Source organism: Saimiri boliviensis, chromosome 4 (genome assembly GCF_048565385.1).
Source record: "Saimiri boliviensis isolate mSaiBol1 chromosome 4, mSaiBol1.pri, whole genome shotgun sequence".
In the NCBI taxonomy this organism is placed as follows: Eukaryota; Metazoa; Chordata; class Mammalia; order Primates; family Cebidae; genus Saimiri; species Saimiri boliviensis.
The window spans coordinates 88,220,402-88,240,180 of record NC_133452.1 but is presented as its reverse complement, the minus strand read 5'-3'; the positions used below and the strand labels follow the sequence as shown (position 1 = coordinate 88,240,180).

Genomic DNA, 19,779 nt, shown 5'->3' with positions numbered 1-19,779 from the left:
AACCAAAAGCTGAAGCTCAGAGCTTTCCAATGTCTCCACTGGGTCCTTACTGAAGGGGAAAAACAAGTTTGAAGGCTTAGGGTAGCCAATACTGACTGCCTTTTAGTGGACATTTACATTTACTCATTTCCCGTGCTTGGGAAACTCCCCACCACAAATCTACACAGAAGATAGGGCCTGCCTCCTACCCTATAAAAGACTTTGTTGCCTATCCCAATATGTGGCACACTAAAAAAGGTAGTTCGAGGCTACCTACAAATCCCACACAAAAGCAGAATAAAGCCAGAAGCAGCAGTGGCTCTCGCCTGTAATCTCAGCATTTTGGGAGTCCAAGGCAGGCAGATCACTTGAGACCCGGAGTTTAAGACCAGCCTAGCCAACGTGGCAAAACTCCGTCTCTACTAAAAATACAAAAAAAATTAGCCAGGCGTGGTGGTGGATGGCTGTCATCCCAGCTACCCAGCAGGCTGGGGCACAAGTATCACTTAAACCTGGGAGTTGGAGGTTGCAGTGAGCCAAGATCCCGCTACTGCACTCCAGCCTAAATGACAGAGCAAGACTGTGTCAGGGGAAAAAGAAAACAAAACAAAAACCCACAAAAAGCAGAATAATAAAAAGATGAGTAACGAGAATCTTTATGAAGTGGTTCTTACATCATGTCCCAGCCCTGAGAGTCATGGACAGACCACCATCGTCTTCACTGGTCCCTATTCTTCAGGATCAGAATCCCTGTTTTAAGGTAAGGATGAAAGAACACAAGGACACAATGAACCAGATCCAAGCTGAGGCCACATGGCATGGCAGAAGGCTGAACTATTCTTCTTGTCTAGCCCTAGGAGCCGTTTAAGAGGCCTTTAGTCTTCTCTGAGGCAATGAAATGCAAGGGCAGCTGTGATCCTTGCCCTTGAACAGAAAGGAGCTGAGGCCAAATCTGTCCTCACAGATCCGTGTCTCTGGGACAGTGGCAGAGCAGCGGATAGTTCCTTATTGTTCTTTGCTCAAAGGGAGATGTCTCCTGTCTTTGCCTGCATTTCGTCGCCTCTTTCGACTCAAGAAGCTCTCCAGTTTCTTGCTGCGTTTCAGCTCCTTGAACTTCTCAGCTAGTGCCAACTGGCGCTGCTCAGCTAAATGACAGGGAGAATAAAAGACAGTGAGCAAAGAAGGAAGCCCCTATCCTTTCCCAAACCAGGTCAGTAACTCCAAGCCATATGCTGGGATACATGAGTTTAAAGCTCATTGGTGCCTTTTTTTAAACTTTGAGACGGAGTCTTACTCTGTCACTCAGGCTAGAGTGCAGTGGTGTGATCTTGGCTCACTGCAACCTCTGTCTTCTGGGTTCAAGCGATTCTCCTGCCTCAGCTTCCCAAGTAGCTGGGGTTACAGATATGCGCCACTGCACCCAAATAATTTTTGTGTTTTTAGTATAGACAGAGTTTCACCATGTTAACCAGGCTGTTCTTGAACTCCCAACCTCCAGTGATCCACTCTCCTTGGCCTAAAGTGCTGGGATTACAGGCCGGAGCCACAGCACTCAGCCCAACTGGTGGCTTTTTATATGATCTCAGTCCTACTCAATTTGATCAACTATGAACACCTTCTATGTGCCTGTCCCTCTATGTTTGTGTGTGTGTGTGTCTATGTGCCTGGCCCTGCGTGTGTGTGTGTGTGTGTGTGTGTGTGTGTGTGTTGCAAAGTAGGGAGTGTAGACCAAGAGATAAAAGTGACAATCGCTGCTGTACGTGTGTGTGTGTGTGGTGGTGGTAGTGGTGGTGGTGGTGGTGGTGGTGGTGGTGGTGGTGGTGGTGGTGTGTGTGTGTGTGTGGCGTGAAGAAGAGAGTGTAGACCAAGAGATAAAAGTGACAATCGCTGCCATGATCTAAAGAGGGATACAAGACTGGTCACAAATAATTCCTCCCTACTATTTCTACTTTCCTCCAAGTTACCATGAAATCCAGCCTTCATGCCTTCCTTAAAGGGGCTCAGGGACACCTCAACACAGGGCTCTGCCACTATGGCCCCCGCACCCCCAACCTGGTTAGCAATAGCTGTGCCCGACTCACATTTCTTCAGGAAGTATGGCCGACGGCCCTGCTGTGCCTGAGCCCGACGTTCCCGCTTCAGGGCCAGGTGCAGCTCCTGCTGTTGCTTTCGTTCCTGCTGTGCCATTTCTTGCTGGTCCTGAGGAGTGAAGATGAGATGGGTGAACGGGAGGGGCTGTGAGCATCTCCCCACCTTCCACTGCTTTCATTACCCAGACAGTTATCAGCCACTCACCATTCGGTAAAGCAGTTGCTGCAGTTTCTCATGCTCCTCTCCTGAACGGTGCTTCTTCAACTGTTTTTTCACCAGCTCCACATTGGAAAATGAGTATCATGGTTAGCATTCTGCAAATGTTAGCTGAAATTTTACGTAACGCATCATCCGAAGAGGTTCACACATATTAACTTGGTAACACCAAGATAGTAACTGTTTGTTTCTTTGTTTGTTCTGAGACAGAGTCTTGCTCTGCCCCCAGGTTGGAGCGCAGTTGTGCAGTCTTGCCTCACTGCAACCTCTGTCTCCAGGGCACAAGCGGTTCTCCTGTCCCAGTCTCCTGAGTAGCTGGACTACAGGCATGCACCACTACACGTGGCTAATTTTTTTCTTTTTCTTTTTTTTAAAGTCAGGGTTTCACCATGTTGGTCAGGCTGGTCTTGAACTCCCGACCTCAGGTGATCCGCCCGCCTTGGCCTCCAAAGTGCTTGGATTACAGGCATGAGCCACCACACTTGGCCTTAATTTTTGTATTTTTAAGAGAGACAGGGTTTCACCATGTTGGCTAGGCTGGTGTTGAACTGCTGGCCTCAAGTGATCTGCCCACCTCAGTCCCCCAAAGCGCTGGATTACAGGCGTGAGACACCGCACCCGGCCTCTAAGACCGTAATTATTATTTTCTTTCTTATAATTAGAAAACTAAAGCATAGAGACAGTAAGTAAAATGCCAATAGGCACACAGCTAGTAATTTGATGAGCCAGGATTTGAATATGAACTGAATTATAGAGTTAAATCTGCCCACCACTATACTTCCCACTCACCCTGCCCAACTCTCTAACCTGTGCCCTGATTTCCACCCCACAAAACTCCCCTTGAACCAGTCTCAAGCTGTATACCTCTTTCTCTTTCGCTCGGATGTCATTCAAGAATTGATATGTTTTGTCAAACACCTCAGGATTATATTCACCTGACAGATCATCAAAGCGAGGGTCCCGTGCTACCTTTGGAGAGAACACAAAGAATATAAAACAGAACTGTTCAGTCTCCTTTCACTGAGAAAAAGTGCTTCCTGTCTCATCCTCACCGTTTTTTCTTTTTTTGTGACAGAGTCTCACTCTGTCTCCCAGGCTGGAGGGCTGTAGCATGATCTTGGCTTACTGCAATCTCCACCTCCCAGGTTCAAGCCATTCTCATTGCCTCAGCCTTCCAAGCAGCTGGGACTACCAGCACATACCACCATGCCCAGCTAATTTTTGTATTTTTAGTAGAGACAGGGTTTCACCATGTTGGACAAGTTGGTCTTGGAACTCCTGACCTCAGATGATATGCCCACCTCGGCCTCCCAAAGTGCTGGGATTACAGGTGTGAGCCATCTTGCCTGGCCTTCTGTCTCACCTTTTTACTGACGGGAACAACCTGACGTAAAAATGGTACTCGGATCTTGGCTGACATTTCCAGAGGCCTACGGAGCAATTAAAGGCCAAGTCAAGAGGACTCCAGTATTGGTCAAAGGCTTCCCACCTGCCACCCACGACAACATACACCTATTCAAGGTCCCAGTTATCTTCCAACTACTAGGGCAAGGCTTGCTTACCTGTGCTTATCTGCAGCACGTGCATTTTGAATAGCTGGTCTAGGGCTGTGCTTCTTAGGGCCGTTTTCAGCTACCAACTGTTTGTATGCCTTAGTCCCCACTTGTCTCTGCAATTCCAACAGCTCCTCAAATGACATGTTAGATGTGCCTGTGGAAGTGGGGAGGGACATACAACTCAGCTCAGCACGTCCCACTGCAGAAAAGACATCTTCCCATCCCCATTCCTTAGCTAGCTAATCCTTTCTTTTTTTTTTTTTTTTTTTTTTTTTTTGAGACGGAGTTTCGCTCTTGTTACCCAGGCTGGAGTGCAATGGCGCGATCTCAGCTCACCGCAACCTCCGCCTCCTGGGCTCAGGCAATTCTCCTGCCTCAGCCTCCTGAGTAGCTGGGATTACAGGCACGCGCCACCATGCCCAGCTAGTTTTATATATATATATATATATATATATATATATTTTTTTTTTTTTTTTTTTTTTTTTTTTTTTGAGACGGAGTTTCGCTCTTGTTACCCAGGCTGGAGTGCAATGGCGCGATCTCGGCTCACTGCAACCTCCGCCTCCTGGGTTCAGGCAATTCTCCTGCCTCAGCCTCCTGAGTAGCTGGGATTATAGGCACGCGCCACCATGCCCAGCTAATTTTTTGCACTTTTAGTAGAGACGGGGTTTCACCATGTTGACCAGGTTGGTCTCGATCTCTCGACCTCGTGATCCACCCGCCTCGGCCTCCCAAAGTGCTGGGATTACAGGCTTGAGCCACCGCGCCCGGCCTAGTTTTTTATATTTTTAGTAGAGACGGGGTTTCACCATGTTGACCAGGATGGTCTCGATCTCTCGACCTCGTGATCCACCCGCCTCGGCCTCCCAAAGTGCTGGGATTACAGGCTTGAGCCACCGCGCCCGGCCAAATTTTATTTTTTAAAAAGGACTCACTCTGTTGCCCAGGCTGGAGTGCAGTGGCCTAATCACTGTTCACTGCAGCCTCGACCTCCTGGACTCAAACGATCCTCATGCCTCAGCCTCCTTAGTAGCTGGGACTACAGACGTGGGCCACACACCTGGCTAATTTTTTTGATTTTTCAGTAGAGAAGAGGTCTCACTATGTTGCCCAGACCGGTCTTGAACTCTGGGGCTTAAGTGATTCTTCCACTTCAGCCTCCCCTGGTGATGGGATTACAGGTGTGAGTCACCACACTCGGCCAGGACAGGAGTGTTTGACTACTTTATTCACAGCTCTATCTCCAGCAGCCAGAACTGTGCCTTAACAAAAAGTCTGCAGAATTTGCCAGGTGCAGTAGCTCATGCCTGTAATCTTTGGGAGGCTGAGGCGGGTGGATCACTTGAGCCCAGGAATTCGAGACCAGCTATGGCACCTGGTAATATGATGAGACCTTGTCTTTACAAAGAAAAAAACACAGAACACAACCCAGGCGTGCCTCACGCCTGTAGTCCCAGCTATTCGGGAGGCTGAGGTGGGAGGAACTCTTGGGCCCGAGAGAGTTCGACCGCAGTGAGCCGTGATCGCGCCACTATACTCCAGCCTGGGCAACAGAGAGAGACTTTGTTTCAAATTTTTAAAAATTAAATTAAATTTTTAAAAGTCTACGGAATTTGCTTAATTCTGACCTACTAAGTCTTCAGCAAACATGCATGCCTTTTCCTGCCTCCGAGCTATTGCACATGCTTTCCCTATTGCCGAAAACTCTCATCCGGCTGTGAAGAAACTTCTCAGAATGTCCGAATCCCGGAAACATCTCCTTTCATTCCCACTTTCCACTGCACTGGGGGAACCCCCAGCGTCTGCCTCTCAGAGAACTTGGCGGTCTTACCGGCGCCCAGGGCCCAGCCTGGGAGTTCTTCTCCCCTCCCCAGCCCGCCCTGCCCCGTGCCCTCACCCCTGAGCAGGTCGCGGGCCGCGAACCCGGGCTCCAGGGCCCCGCCGTCCTCCCCGTGGTCCCGGGCCCCGGGCCCGAAACGTCGGTTGGTTGCCGGCATCAGCAGGCGTAGCGTTCGGAAGACTAATGGCACCGCTTCCGCTTCCGCCAGCTCCTGCCCCGCCTCTTCCGGCGTTCCCCGGAGGGCGTCCCAACTTGGTGACGAACGGGCTGAAAACAGACTGCGCGGCCAGCGGCCTGGGAACCGGGCCAAAAGGATAGCCCGCTCCGGAGAGATTGTCGCAACCGTCTACTCGAGTCGCAGGGCGCTGGGTTCCACGCCCGAGAAGCCTGGCCCAGGCCTTGGTGGCATTTGGTTTCCTAATACCCTTGGCTGAGAAGCCAGAACCTTAGGGTGCTAGTCCTCAGCACCCTGCCCCCACTGCAAACTCCAGCCCTCTCCACCATATTCCGCAAAAACACACGGACACGTTTGGAGGTTTTAATTCATTTTTATAAAATCTGAGCTGGCTGAGCTTCAGGGTACAGCGACAGCTCAAGAAGGGTGGGATTATCTGCTGGTCCCCGCCTCCCCAAGTCAGGGAGAAGGAGGTCTCATGCCAAAAGCTGCAACTCCTTTCAGCTCCCAGTCAAGGCTCAAGGCTCAAGCAGGAGGAGGGGATAGGCGAAGTGGGAGGGGGAAGCTCCTGAGGCTCAGACACTGCTTGCTTCTCCCTTCTCCCCATTCCCTTCCCTTCCCAGCAGAACCTGGCTGGCCCTGGGCAGAGCCGAGACCCAGGAGCAGCTGAAGGGAGGTGGATGGGGACAGAGCACCAAGGGGAAGGGGCCCTCGGCCCAAGGGGGGAGGAACCTGGCCCCCACCCCCCTACAGCTCCCCACTGAATTCACAGTACAAAGAACACTTCTCGCCCAACAACTCCACATAGAGGTATACCAAGTCCAGGGTCCAAAGGAGCAGGTGGGTGACAGATGGGCAGGGGCAGTGAAGATGACAGCAGGCTCAGGAGGGGAGGTGGCAGAAACTTCCTCCTACCCATGGGAGGAGACGATGGGGCGACTGATATTGCTGTTGGTGGTCATAGCATTCAGCTCCCACCTGGAAGGCCAATGGTAACAGACAGAAAGAAGAGGGAGCCCTCAGCCCAAGCCCAGAGATGCTTGAACCAAGCCATAAACACACCAGTCCCTCTAAATTCCTAAAGCTCAACCAACCACAGCCACCTCTTACTTAGAGACCTACTAGGTTTAACAATCAGAACCACCCACTACCAAATCCACCACCACCCACTCCTCTACCTCCAAGCTCATATGGATTTCCTGTTTATGTACATATATATATATGCATATTCTAGTGTCCAGGCACCTGAGATCAGTGTATACATGTCAGTCAACATCCCAACCTGCCTTTCCTGCTGTTTAGAGCCAACCAGGCAGCCCCTCCACCTTACCCTCAACAGGAATGCCTCACCCCCACCAGAATACCAATTTTGGCTCTCAACTCGCATCCTTTTAAGGTCCTGACTTAGCTCTCCTATCCTTCTCCTGGGCCTTCCCCGCCAATCCCATCATACTATTTTTTTAAGAGTCTCATTCTGTCACCCAGGCCAGAGTGCAGTGGTGTACTGGCAGAATCTCGACTCACTGCAACCCCCGCTTCCCGGGTTGAAGCAATTCTTTGGCCTCAACCTTGAGAGTAGCTGAGACTACTGGTGGCTACCACCACACCTGGCTAATTTTTGTTATTTGTTTATTTATTTATTTTTAAAGATGGGGTTTCACCCTGATGGCCAGGCTGGTCCTGAACTCCTGACCTCAGATGATCCACCCACCTCGGCCTCCCAAAGCGCTAAGATTACAGGCATGAGCCACCGCGCCCAGCCAATTTTTGTTATTTTTAATAGAGAGAGGGCTTCACCACGTTGGCCAGGCTAGTCTCAAACTCCTGACCTCAAGTGATTTGCCCACCTCGACCTCCAAAGTGCTGGGATTTCAAGCGTGAGCCACCATGCCCAACCAGCAAAAGTTAAACTACACTGATACAAAGAGAGGAAATGTCTTAGAATGACCCAGACAGGAAAATTTATACACAAAGTAACATTTGGTGGTTAACCGGAACCTAAGAATGAAATTCAAAGGGAAGCAGCCAGATCTAGAACCAGTGTGATCCAGAGGCTCCTAAACTTGTCTTTACTTTGCAGCTAGGTTCTAAGGATTTAATCAGTTTTTCTCAGCATGTTCACAAAAACAACTGTATAAGCTCCGGTCTCAGAAAGCGATGCTGCTGAGCTGGATTTTTTTCATATAACTTATTCTGCCGACAGTTTTATATGATGGCTGTCAATTCACCTCCTTTCATCTCATTTCCCACAAGTATACTACATCTCCAGAACAAAAACCTTTGTCTCCTCCATACTGACACCAAGCTAATCAGGTCACACCTGTGCTGCTCACTCACCCTCACCCAATCCCCCACTTCCAACCACTCACTGTACCTGATATCATGGGGCAAACAGGACTGGTCCAGGTTATACTGAATCACGGCCAGTTTGCACAGAGTCTTCAGACTAGGGCCTTTAGGGGTGAAGTTGTAGAAAGGAGATGGTCAAAGCTGAGGAAAGGGTTCAGTCCTGGATATCACCACCCAAAGACAGGGACCTTGATGGCAGGAGCAATTCAGGAATAACTGTACTTACTAAAGTCCAAAATGTGTAAGTCAGAATGATCTATGAGGTCAAATTCATCTCCGAGGCCTTCCTCAGGAGACGGACTGTCTCGATCAAAAGAGATGAAAGTAGGATGAAAACTACTCACGAGACCCTCTTTTCAAATACCTCCCCCTCTCCCATTAGTCACTTCCCTGAGCCCCTTCCCTCTCTTCTCCTAACCTGGTACCCCCAAAGAGGACAATCTTGTCACCAACAATACAGCAACACTGGCGCCGGCGGGGACATGGCCCCTTCCCTTTCGGTTCAATCTTTTTCCAGGTAAAGGACACTGAAGAGAAATTTACATGGAAGTTCAACACCTGTCTAGTCCAGGTATCTTCCCTGCCCCCATCCCCTCACCTCCTCAGCATTCTTTTCTTTTCCTCCCACCTCAATTGCTCCTTGTTCCTCCCCTAAAGGCAGTGCTCTTTACCAGGATTAAACTTCCAGAGGTCATGGAAATGCCGGTTCAACCTTGCATTATAGCCACCAAAGATGTACAGCTCCCCATTGTAGCCAACTGGAAGGAGAGAGGAAAGGTCAAGAGTGTGAGGAGGGCAGGAAGGGAACTCCACGGGGAAGTAACAAACACTCACAGGCCGAGTGGCTCCGGCGCCCCTCAGGCAGCACTGGAGTTGGGGGACAGTCCAGCCAAGCCTCAGTTCTGGTGTCAAAGACGCGAATGCGGTTGCAGTAAATCTCATTGTTGGAATGGAATGGCCCAAAGCGGTCGGCACGGCCCCCAAAGACATACATGTGACTTCCCAGCATCGTGGCTGAGTGGAAGTCCCTCCAGCGTGCAGGGTTGCCCTGGGCAGAGGCAGAGAGATGGTGGAGGGGTCAGCACAAAGGCTGGAAGAGGATCCGCTCTGACTGAACTTCCTATGATTTCTTCAATGGAGGGTGGGGAGCTGGGAGAAAAAACAAAGAGCAGACCTTTGTACAGATAAGAGTCCATGTCATGGTGCTGGTATCTAGCTTATGAATGTCATTGGAAAAGCAGTCCGCCTGAGTAGGAAGAGAAAAGGAGGAAGAAGAGAGGGAGGCAATGGTCACTGACCTTTCATCTCTCCCCTCAAAACCTGCAAACAAGCCAAAGCCTCCCATTTCATCACCCTAAATTGCCCTTCCTCTTTCTCAGTCCCACCCTAAACCTCTTAGTTTCTTCCCAGACCTACCAGCTGCTCGTAGCCCCCAAAAATGTACATGATCCTGCCCAGAACACAGGCCGAATGTCCATCCCGGGCCCCAGGAACTGTCCCTGACACGCGGGGTGTGAACCACTTGTGAGTATCTGAAGGAGATGAGAAAATGACTCAAGTTAGCACCCTCTATGACAGTCCCTCTTGAGCTCTGGGGTACTCTACTCCCCAAGACCCCCAACCCAAGCTTTTCTCAGGCACCCGAGGCAACACTGGAAGGACACAGCCCCTCTGAGAGCCATACTCACTGACGTCAAAGGCATAGAGCACATTGCAGGCCCCTTCGGTGTCATTCCGCCCGCCCCAGAGGAAGACGGTGTCGTCGATGAGGACAGTCGAGTGTCCATACCGCATGTAGGGAACCACAGGAGCTTTCCCACGGATGGCAGGCTTCACCGGGGGCAGCTTTGTCCAACGCAAGGACACTGTGGGCATAGCTCTGCTCAGCCCCGGGAACCTCCCTCCAGGTTGTCCACCTTTCTCCAAACCAGGTATTCGTCCCCAGTCCCCTTGGCCCCAGAGACCACAGCCAAAGCTCATTCAGCAGCCCATTTCCCTCCCTGATGTGGGGACCCAGGGGACGGCTCCAGCACTGGCTTACCTGCATTGAAAATATGCACATCTATCTGACGCAATGTCTCATAGTCTTCACCAGAGCAGTAACCCCCGAAGGAGTATACCCGATGCCCGACAGCCACTGCAGCATGGTTCACCCTGCGGGGCCCGCCCTCCAGGTGCACTGTCCACCGTAACATCCCCTGGGCCACTGGTTACAGCAACATGCCCCCCCGGCACGGCCTGCTGCCTCTGCTACCTGCACACAAATTGGGGCCACAGGATCCCTCAGGCAGGTCTTCTGCCCGGCTCACTGTGACTCTGCCCAGAACCAGCCTTTGCCTCCAAGTGTCACCCTGGTGGCCCTCCCACACTACCCCTCCACAGGGAACTAGTCACAGCTCAGGTGGCTGGCCCTGCCCCAGGGGAGCTGCCGAGGTCAGGGAGCTAGCTCTGGCCCAGTGTTCTCCAACAGTGAAGGGTGGGGCTGCTCCAACCTGATTGCCAGCTCAGAATCTGCTGATCATGTTCACTCCCTACTCGTGGCGGCTCCACTCTATCCCTGGCTTGGCACAAACTTCATGCCCCCTTCCCAAGCTGGGTATATTCTCTTGTCTCTGGCTCTGCTCTGCTTACTGCCACCTCTCTAAGAATCTCTGTGTTCTTTAAGGTGGGGAAAGGGATCTCAAAATACTCACAGCTATTAATAGCTCAGCCAGCCTCAGACAGTCCATTGAAAGCTGGCATGAGTGTCTCAAAGCAGAAAAGCTTTCAGGTTTTTAGAGTGGAACAATCCCCCTACCCATGATAGGGTGGGATTGATCCAGGACAGGGACCTCCATGTTGCCATAGTTGGTTAGCCCCTCACAGGGAGCTCTTGTCAAGCTGGGTTGTTGTCACCGGGGTCACCCAGGGCCCTCCAAAGGCACAAGGAGTTCCTTTGACAGCTGTGCCTGGTATGCTTCCAGGACTTAAGCCAGGAAGGTATGTGTATCGTTAGGCTTGGGGGATGGGGATAGAGGAAGGGGTTTTCTCCTTCTGCCACTTCCCCATCCCTGCTATTGTGATAGAGAACAAGTCATTTCCAGTAGAAAAGAGAGAGAAAGCTCTTCCAAAACTTGGGTTCCTGAAAGGTGGATAGGGGTGGAAGTGTGCAATGGAAAGGGGAAGGGAGGCAAAAATGTCCTTGGGCAGGACAAGAGAAAGATCCAGCATGAGTGGTCGTGGTCTCAAAGACAACCTGCCAACCTAGTGGAAGGTACATCTGGGTACATCTGAGGGTTCTTTCAGGCAAATCCTTGCAACTGACAATGCTTTTGCTGGCAGGCATCTCCTGAGTTTGGGTGGATCATCTGCTCCCTGTTTAAATAGCCCTGGCAGAGGGAAAGGCCAGGCAAAACCTCAGGCACAAAAACAGCTCAAATAAGGGAGGCCCCGTGCAGGAAAGAGACATGGCTTTCAGCTGGCTTGCTAGTCCCACCCACCCAACCTCCCCCAATTCCACACCCCAAGCTTTAAATAGCAATGGGGCCCATCCTCAAATAGCCCCAGCAGGAAGCTACTCTCACTTCATTACTCCCGCTCTCCAAAATATCTTGGGTTTGGGCTTGTGGAGACTGTTAGGAGGTCGACGGGCTTAAGAATGGAAGTCTTCCATTCTCCCTTACATCCTCTATTCCTCCCTTCAGATATGTCAAAGTAAAGTAAAAAAATGCACAGAAAAGATAAGCAACTCCAGGCAAAGGTGGAGGAAAAAAAAAAAATAGTTTCTCTTCCATAAGAATAACTCAAATTCAAAGAGAATAAGCCCCCAGGGTCTGAGGGGCTCCTCTTATGCCTGGGTCTCCCCAATCCTCCGTCGCCACCAAGCATTTTCAAGCTTCTTCTATTCCCTTAATTTATCTAACCCCCTGGTCTCTCGCCTTTTTTATTCCCCCTTTCTCGCCCTTCTCGATCTCGTGAGAGCTTTGCAGTTTTCTCGTTTTTCCTTCTACCACTCCAAGCTCCACCCAACAGCCCTCCATTTTCCCACCTCCACCAAGGAAAGAAAAATTAACATGCACTGACCACGTATATCCCTCCCTGCCTGTGACTCTATCCCTGTCTTCTTGCAGACATTCAAGCCTCCCCTCGGCCCACCACGACAGACTCCCCTCCCCTTCCATTATGCTCAGCTTCCCTGTTTTCATAGCTCAGTCTTCCTTCCAATTTCCTTCAGTGCTTCCTCCAGCCACCAGGTCTCTCCTACCCACCTCCTCGCCATCCTCCCCCAGCCCCACTTTCCCCATTAACACTCTCCTTTCCCATCATCCCCCTAGCTCCCTCCCCACCCCCACCACCTCATCACTCTCAGCCCCTCCCCCGCGACTCCAGCTCTAGACAGGGCGTCCTCAGCCCCCCAATTCTTCCTTGCCCTTCCACCCATCCCAGGCTACCTGCCAGGCCGGGCCGGGGCGGGGCCGCGGGTCCTCGCGCTGCCTGCAGCCTAGAACCCGTTGCGCGCCAACCGACGCCTTAGTCCCCAACGAGATAAACACAGCCAAGCTCGGTTCTTCCGGCGGGCAGCTGTGCGCGCACGTGCAGTCGCAGTTAAGCGCCCGCGGCCTTCCGGTACTTGTAGTCCACCTGTTTCTTGAGAGACGAGAGGGCTGAGGAATGGGCAGGGGCGTACGATTCTGCGCATGTGCAAATGTGTCCAGACCGAAGGGGCCACTGGGTAATGCAGTCCTTTGTTTTCTGGGCTGGGCATGACGGAGGGAGGGCAAGGGGCGGACTCCTGATCTTCGCTAGCATCAATCATGAGCATGAGGCGGAGCTGAAGGACTAGGCACCTCTGCGCGTCCTGCCCCGCCGGAAGTGAAGGCCACGGGCTTTGAGCGGGTGAGGCGCGCGGGGCCACCGGCGCCGGGATTCGGGTGGGGGCGGGAGGGGGACGCCGCAGCTGGGACCATTTGAAGGGAGCCCATGGGGCCTGAAGGGCATTTGTCAGGCGGTACAGAGGGGGACCTCTAGGAGAGGGGAGAAGGGGGCGGGTACGCCCTGTTAAGGAGAATCTGGTGACCCAGAGTTCCCAAGTCGCGGGGGAGGCGTGGCGGGGGAGCCGGTATTCTGGAAGGGGTGTCTTAGGAGATGGCAGGGCCTCCGGTTGGGCGTTTAAGTAGGAACTGGCGGAGCAAGGCTGTGGGGCCTGGTTCGAGATAAGAGCCCGGACTCAGGGGTAGGAACGAGAGGCTGGAGGGGGACGGGGGGTGGAGGATGCAGGAGCCTCGGGGAGGAGCTAGTTTTTTGCACGCACGAGACCACAAGGAGATGATGATGAGAGGATGAAGATGAAGATGGGCCTGGTTTCATCCAATCCCTGTCCTCCCGCCTCTCTGTTCTTGCAGCCCCTGCCCGGATGGCAACAGTAGTTCTAGGGGGAGACAGCATGGGCCCTGAGCGTATCTTCCCCAATCAGACTGAGGAACTGGGGCCACATCAGGGCCCTTCAGAAGGCACTGGGGATTGGAGCAGTGAGGAGCCTGAGGAAGAACAGGAGGAAACTGGGTCTGGCCCAGCTAGCTACTCCTACCAGCCCCTGAACCAAGATCCTGAACAAGAGGAGGTGGAACTGGCACCAGTCGGGGATGGAGATGTAGTTGCTGACATCCAGGATCGAATCCAGGTAGGGTGGAGGGGGGATGGTTCCTCAACAGGTGAAGCTGGGCTCCCTGGAAGCCTGGACCCAAAGGGTCTTCTCTGGCTCTGCAGGCCCTGGGGCTTCATTTGCCAGACCCACCATTAGAGAGTGAAGATGAAGATGAGGAAGGAGCTACAGCGTTGAACAACCACAGCTCTATTCCCATGGACCCAGGTAAAAGAGATAATTCTTTCATTCTGGAATAATTACTAAGGAAATGAACTGGCTTGAGTCAGTAGAAGGAAGTTTCAGATGGAAGACCCTATTCCTAAAAAGATAGTTTGTAAACTAAGATTTTGTGGACTTCGGAGTCCAAGTGAAATGCTCATCTGCTAGCTTTGGGGATAGGCAGGCTGGCCTAGAAAACAAGATGGATTTGGTGACCCGCCCAAGGGCTCTGGGTTAATTCAGGGATTGGGGAGGGGAGCTAGTCCCGTTATTTCTGTCCCTGACTGGCCTCTGGCTCTGATTTCAGAACATGTAGAGCTGGTGAAAAGGACGATGGCTGGAGTAAGCCTGCCTGCGCCAGGGGTTCCTGCCTGGGCTCGGGAGATATCGGATGCCCAGTGGGAAGATGTGGTACAGAAAGCCCTCCAAGCCCGGCAGGCATCCCCTGCCTGGAAGTGACCACAGTGAGAGCTGCCTTATCTTCCTACATTCCAGGCCAGAACCAGCACAGGACTGAACACATCCCTGTTTGTAATGTCCATTTCCATCTTCCCCATCTCCCTTTCCACATCAAGGCACATCAGGCTTCTCAGAGACCCACTTTATTCGGTTCTGTACATATGGGGACATCAGCCCAAGCCCAACCCACCTTAGCATGTATCACTCTGTGGAGAATAAAGCACCCTATGTACACAGCCAAAAGCCGCACTGTCTGTGCCCCTGGAACCTGGGTTCAGCCCTCCTCAGTCCCTTGCCCCTCCAGGGTACCTACAAGGGACGAGAGGGCCTGCCCAGCATAGCACAAACAAGGAAATAAATAGGTGTTGCCAGGAGCCATGTTTGGGGCATTGCTCCCTGCTTCCTTCTTTCTAGTTTTGGGAAAGCAGTCAGCCCCAGGGTGGTCCCTTCCATGTCTTGTGATCCCAGGGCTGCTGCTCACCAAAGACAGGGCATGGGGTAAGGTGTTTGTTCATCCCTCCCTGGCCCCACCTAGCCAATCTGGGCCCTATATCCATCAGTTACTGTCCACAGCCTATACTTTTCTCCTTTTGACCTCCCTTGGTCAGGCATCGGGTAAGAGGAAATAATACAACCCTATCTGCCAGCACATGGCTGGGGCTGGGGGCGCCTATTTGTGCTGCAGGGGATTGGCTTCCCTCCAGCTACTCCAGGGGCAAATGGGGCCTGCCTAACCTTGGTGAGAATAATCTCCTGCTGTTCCCTACATGCCTCTGCAGTGGGGAGAGAGGAGGGGAGACACCTGGCGTTCAAATGAGGATGAAGGGAAGAATAGAGGAGCATTATGTATTCCTGTGTATACTTCTCAGAGCAGCCTCAGGTAGCTGTGGGTGAGGAGCAGGTAGGGGACAGGCATCCCCAGGTTGTCTGAGCACTGAGCATCTTAGTGCTCAGCCTGTATTAGCCACAAGGAGGCATGAACACCTTTTGAGGAGAAGAGGGACCACTCTGTGGGTGTCCCTGCTTCAAGTGCCCACATCCCCCTCCCTAGAGTAGCTAGAGAGACGCTGCCTTCCCCCAAGTCAGCCAGTAGGGAGCAGAGTGTGGAGGGCCAGGGCAGTGTCCCAGGGCAGAATGGGCTGTGGCCCTGTGGTAGGAAGGTGAAGGGGTCAGAGAGCCTCCTGGCTGGCAGTTAGGAACTCTTCTGCCCGCTTGTGCGCCTCCAGTGCCTTGATGGTATACACATCCTGGGGCAGCTCCGACTTCCTCCGCAGCAGCACTTTCTCCTTCTTGATGTCTTTTAGCATCTGTGTGTGAATAGGGACGAGGAGGAACAGTGACCAATTCCCAGTGAATTCTATTGTTTCCTCCCCTTATTCTTTGGCTCTGCTGTCTTTGTCTCCTCTCCCTTCCAGAGCTATTATTTCTGCTCCACCCCCCTACATTGCGCTCCCACCTGCACAGCCTCAGTCTCCACAGTCCTCTTCAGAAGCTGGATGTCCTCAGCTGTAGGGGTCTCTGTCTCCATGGAGTACACAGGGGGCAGTGGTGGAGGAGCTCGAAACATGGGATACTGAGTGAGAGGAGACATGGACAGCAGTGAGAGCCCCTTCACTGACGTGGGAGCCTGTGTGCCTCATATTCCTCCCCCAACACACTCTTCCCCCAGCTCAAGATGGGCTGGCCCCTCAGTTCACAGCACTGGCAGGAAATCCTCACCTGGGGATTAAGCCGGGCCAGCTCCTCAATTTTTTGCCACATCTCTTCCCTTTCCTTCATTCGGAACCGGCCCCTGAGGAGCAAAAAAGTAGGATTGGGGATGGGCTTGAGAGACAAAGTGAGCTGGTGGTAGATGAAAGTCTCCCAGGGAGAGAGTACTCACTTCTGCTTCTCTGCCTTGTATTGTTGTGTGCAGTCATCAAACAGCTTCTGATTCATTTCCATAAACAGCTTCAGGGCATTATAGATCAGTCCATGGATTGTCCTGCCACCAGGAAGAAAGATGAGGTGTAGGAGACCAGAGCCTGCCCTTAGCATGAGGAACCCAATTTTTTCTCTCGCAGGGGTATCTCTGCTAAGAGCTTTCATTTACTACTTCCAGTTCACAAACCTCTATGCAGAATCAGAAGATAGCTCTGGCCAAATCATTTGGTTTGAGATTGGCATTTCATGGTCCACCTGTCCATGCTTCCCTCACCCCATTCTCCAAGGCCTGCCTGCCTCCCACCCTTTCCCACTCTCTAACCCACACTAATGGCCTCCCAGCAGCATGACAGACTGCATCTATACCACACCGGGCTTGCTTTTAGCAGAAAAGTCCTTTCAAAGCCCTAGGATTCTTTTTTTTTTTTTTTGTTTTGTTTTGTTTTGTTTTGTTTTGTTTTGAGACGGGAGTTTCGCTCTTGTGACCCAGGCTGGAGTGCAATGGCGCGATCTCAGCTCACCGCAACCTCCGCCTCCTGGGTTCAGGCAATTCTCCTGCCTCAGCCTCCTGAGTAGCTGGGATTACAGGCACGCGCCACCACGCCCAGCTAGTTTTTTGTATTTTTAGTAGAGATGGGGTTTCACCATGTTGACCAGGATGGTCTTGATCTCTTGACCTTGTGATCCACCCGCCCCGGCCTCCCAAAGTGCTGGGATTACAGGCTTGAGCCACCGCGCCCGGCTCTTTTTTTTTTTTTTTTTTTTTTTAAAGATGGAGTCTCACTCTTGCCCAGGCTGGAGTGCAGTGGCACAAAATTGGCTCACTGCAACCTCCACCTCCTGGTTTCAAGCGATTTTCCTGCCTCAGCCTCCTGAGTAGCTGGGACTATAGAGGCATGCCACCACGCCAGCTCATTTTTGTATTTTTAGTAGAGACAGGGTTTCCCTATGTTGCCAGGCTGGTCTCGAACTACTGAGTTCAGGTGATCCACCTGCCTGGGCCTCCCAAAGTGCTGGGATTACAGGCATGAGCCACTGTGCATGGCCCAAAACCCTGGGATTCTTTACACATACTCTCAAAGAGGGTCACATCAGCTTCTTGCAGCATAGAATTATGTTTCTAAAGTTGTGACAGGACCTGCAGAATAGCTGACCCTAAGGAGTGGTGTAACACAGGTTGCTGTCCTGCTGTTTGTTATCACAGAGATCTTGCACAGAGGCATCTTTTGGCTCTAGTCTGCCCCTCAAAGTCCTATCAACATGCAGGGGACACCAGCCCCACTTGGTGGGTGACCAGGTGAGACCCCTGGCTCTTCAGTTCTTCTATACCCTCAAAAGTTTTCCTAACTGGATCTCCTCCCAGCCCCTTTCCCCACCCCACCCCCAGCGCCTTACTTGTTCCAGTGGCTCTTGGAGTTCCTGTAAAGTGCAGGAAACATGATGGGAAGGACTCGGGCTGCATTGTCACTTATCAGGCTCATGATGTACTCATTGTTCCAGTAATAGAGAGCACGCTCTGCCACCTGGTGGGGAGAGGCGGACTCGGTGGGTACCTCTCGTTTCATTGAAGACCTTCTCAGTTTCTGGCAGGGGTTGGGATATGCTAGGTCGGAGTCTCACCTGGAAATGGGGGCTAGAGACACATTTGGCCAGCTGGCGGAAGAGGGGTTCCATCACTTTGCTGAACTCAGAAGGTTCAATGACGTCCAGAATCTCCTCCAGCTCATTCAAGAACATCACCTCCTTGGGGCTGTGGGTCTTGGGCCAAAACTTAAGAAGTCCCACAATTACCTGGGAGACAAGGAGGGCATGGGGATGAAAATTCTCTACACCTGTCTGGGTGTCTAGGAAGTTTTCCCACTTGCGCTTCCCCCCCATCCCCCACCCCCGACCCTGGTGGGCACAGCTTGAGTGATCTCAGCCAACTGCCCCTGTTTCTTTGCCTTGGATCTGTTTCCTAGGTGTATGTATATATAGGTTTCGCTTCTCCTTCAGAGAGGAAATCATGTTACCTGTCAGGTCACAGCCCTCCTAAGCACCCCCTTATGGCACTGCTCAATAGGTATAGACTGGCAAGTGATGCTGATGACAGTTTAAGAAGTGGGCCTTGGGTTCCGGAAGGGAAATTACCGGCTCAGTCAGACTGCTCTCCTTCTCCAGGAATTGTACGACGCAGTATGCCAACTGCAAAAGTGTGAGGTAGAAGGGAGATGAGATGTAGGTCCTAGAAGTTCTCAGAGAAGTCAGTGATAGAAGCAAGATCCCAGAAGGGAAGGGGAGGTGGAGGGAAGGGATTCTCCCACCTGCTCCCTATGCTTCCCGTATCCCAGCTGGAATACCTTCCTGCCCCCATCTTTTCTCTGCTGCCTGAGTTGGACATTATCACAAGGAAGGCAGCTCACCTGAGGGTGATAGACACTCAGGGACTTGACCTTGTGAAGGGGAAGCAGGACACGGATGAGGAACATCTTGTGCTCTTCTTTAAGGGGCAGGGCAAAGCCATTGATGATGCTAGGAATCAAGGGACATTTGTCAGGACCAAAGGGACAGATCCAAGTTGAGTGCACCAATCCTCCCAACCTTTTTCAGGCATCTGTGCCCCCACCCCGCCTCTTACCTGCCCAGAATCTCCAGGAGCTCAGCAATCCCGTTGTGATGCTCTGTCTCATAGATGAACCTGAGGGAAGAAAAGGCCTCTCTTGACAACCCCTGATGTCCCTCCAAGCATTCTGTACAGTTCCCCCCACCTTCCCGCTCCCACCCCACCTCGGTAGCAGTTTGCTTACTCCTAAGCCTGAGCTCCTGGCCTCACCTGTAGAAGATGTGGTTGATCTGCCTACGGATATAAGCCCGGAGCCCCAAAAACTTGCCATAGATGCGATGCAAAATGGTCTTGAGGAAGTCCCGCTCTCGAGGATCCTCACTGTCAAATAGATCTAGGAGCTGGGAGCACGAGGGAGGGAAAGCAGCTGGTGAGGCAGCAGCCAGGGAAGATGGGGGCCAGGGTAACACAGGTCCTGCCAGGGGTAGTGCAGAGGTCCCCTGGAGGGGGAGCCGGCAAGTCTTAGAAACCAGAGTGATTCTACTCTATTGCTGATTCTATTGTATTTGTACTGAGACTTCCAAAGTGATGCTTCCTGGAAAGAGGTACTCTGTTTTTTTTTTGTTTGTTTGTTTCCTGCCATTATGCAGTTAGTTTTTTAAGGCTAGAGTAGGGTTTCTTTTTTTAACCCTTTATAGCCTTCTCGTACCAGACATGGCTGAAGCCCAATATATTCTGCCTAAGGGGAAAGAGCCACTTGGACACAGGTGAGGCAGGCATGGAATGGAAAGGGAGGACAAGACAGGA

At 52.0% G+C, this 19,779-nt stretch overlaps 4 protein-coding genes across 7 annotated transcripts in view; 1 reads left to right on the top strand and 3 right to left on the bottom strand.

Moving 5' to 3' along the window:
• Positions 1–606: 606 nt before the first annotated feature.
• On the bottom strand, positions 607–6,131 carry RRP36 (ribosomal RNA processing 36). Its single transcript, XM_010333877.2, has 7 exons — positions 5,740–6,131; positions 3,849–3,996; positions 3,650–3,716; positions 3,151–3,255; positions 2,275–2,349; positions 2,061–2,178; positions 607–1,124 (listed from the first exon to the last, which is right to left on the bottom strand). The coding sequence occupies exons 1-7, from the start codon at positions 5,837–5,839 to the stop codon at positions 985–987; spliced, it is 753 nt and encodes a 250-aa protein (XP_010332179.1). The 5' UTR covers positions 5,840–6,131; the 3' UTR covers positions 607–984.
• Positions 6,132–6,210: 79 nt separating this feature from the next.
• On the bottom strand, positions 6,211–12,818 carry KLHDC3 (kelch domain containing 3). Its single transcript, XM_010333875.3, has 11 exons — positions 12,637–12,818; positions 10,248–10,460; positions 9,895–10,071; positions 9,623–9,738; positions 9,381–9,452; positions 9,041–9,254; positions 8,878–8,964; positions 8,625–8,733; positions 8,433–8,506; positions 8,232–8,310; positions 6,211–6,835 (listed from the first exon to the last, which is right to left on the bottom strand). The coding sequence occupies exons 2-11, from the start codon at positions 10,399–10,401 to the stop codon at positions 6,769–6,771; spliced, it is 1,149 nt and encodes a 382-aa protein (XP_010332177.1). The 5' UTR covers positions 10,402–10,460; positions 12,637–12,818; the 3' UTR covers positions 6,211–6,768.
• Positions 12,819–12,957: 139 nt separating this feature from the next.
• Positions 12,958–14,753, top strand: MEA1 (male-enhanced antigen 1). 4 transcript variants are annotated; one of them, XM_074397822.1, is made up of 4 exons: positions 12,958–13,193; positions 13,588–13,865; positions 13,952–14,054; positions 14,356–14,753. In XM_074397822.1, the coding sequence occupies exons 1-4, from the start codon at positions 13,166–13,168 to the stop codon at positions 14,505–14,507; spliced, it is 561 nt and encodes a 186-aa protein (XP_074253923.1). In that variant the 5' UTR covers positions 12,958–13,165; the 3' UTR covers positions 14,508–14,753. The 4 variants fall into 4 exon arrangements, with proteins under 4 accessions (XP_074253923.1, XP_010332174.1, XP_074253925.1 ...); XM_010333872.3 differs by having other exon boundaries at positions 12,961–13,081; XM_074397824.1 differs by having other exon boundaries at positions 13,046–13,063.
• PPP2R5D (protein phosphatase 2 regulatory subunit B'delta) overlaps positions 14,635–19,779 on the bottom strand; it is a 26,668-nt gene continuing 21,523 nt past the window's right edge. The window contains exons 7-16 of the mRNA XM_074397819.1: positions 19,243–19,373; positions 19,048–19,107; positions 18,833–18,941; positions 18,561–18,614; positions 18,051–18,221; positions 17,826–17,953; positions 16,390–16,491; positions 16,227–16,299; positions 15,964–16,080; positions 14,635–15,814 (exon numbers count right to left, since the gene is read on the bottom strand). Coding sequence (XP_074253920.1) covers positions 15,677–15,814; positions 15,964–16,080; positions 16,227–16,299; positions 16,390–16,491; positions 17,826–17,953; positions 18,051–18,221; positions 18,561–18,614; positions 18,833–18,941; positions 19,048–19,107; positions 19,243–19,373 — 1,083 coding nt within the window. The 3' untranslated portion in view covers positions 14,635–15,676. The remainder of the gene's footprint in view (positions 15,815–15,963; positions 16,081–16,226; positions 16,300–16,389; positions 16,492–17,825; positions 17,954–18,050; positions 18,222–18,560; positions 18,615–18,832; positions 18,942–19,047; positions 19,108–19,242; positions 19,374–19,779) is intronic.

What these genes read in the sequence shown, in the direction of transcription:
- KLHDC3 (XM_010333875.3), bottom strand. Translation starts at nt 10,401, where the DNA reads ATGTTACGGTGGACAGTGCACCTGGAGGGCGGGCCCCGCAGGGTGAAC. An exon ending in GGACTCTTATCTGTACAAAG is followed by an intron (nt 9,255 to 9,380) that starts GTCTGCTCTTTG and finishes GCCTCTGCCCAG; the next exon opens with GGCAACCCTGCACGCTGGAG. An exon ending in GTCCTCTTTGGGGGTACCAG is followed by an intron (nt 8,507 to 8,624) that starts GTTAGGAGAAGA and finishes TGATCGAGACAG; the next exon opens with TCCGTCTCCTGAGGAAGGCC.
- RRP36 (XM_010333877.2), bottom strand. Translation starts at nt 5,839, where the DNA reads ATGCCGGCAACCAACCGACGTTTCGGGCCCGGGGCCCGGGACCACGGG. An exon ending in CGTGCTGCAGATAAGCACAG is followed by an intron (nt 3,717 to 3,848) that starts GTAAGCAAGCCT and finishes ATTGCTCCGTAG; the next exon opens with GCCTCTGGAAATGTCAGCCA. An exon ending in AGCAACTGCTTTACCGAATG is followed by an intron (nt 2,179 to 2,274) that starts GTGAGTGGCTGA and finishes TTCACTCCTCAG; the next exon opens with GACCAGCAAGAAATGGCACA.
- MEA1 (XM_074397822.1), top strand. Translation starts at nt 13,166, where the DNA reads ATGGGGCCTGAAGGGCATTTGTCAGGCG. An exon ending in ACATCCAGGATCGAATCCAG is followed by an intron (nt 13,866 to 13,951) that starts GTAGGGTGGAGG and finishes CTGGCTCTGCAG; the next exon opens with GCCCTGGGGCTTCATTTGCC. An exon ending in CTCTATTCCCATGGACCCAG is followed by an intron (nt 14,055 to 14,355) that starts GTAAAAGAGATA and finishes CTCTGATTTCAG; the next exon opens with AACATGTAGAGCTGGTGAAA.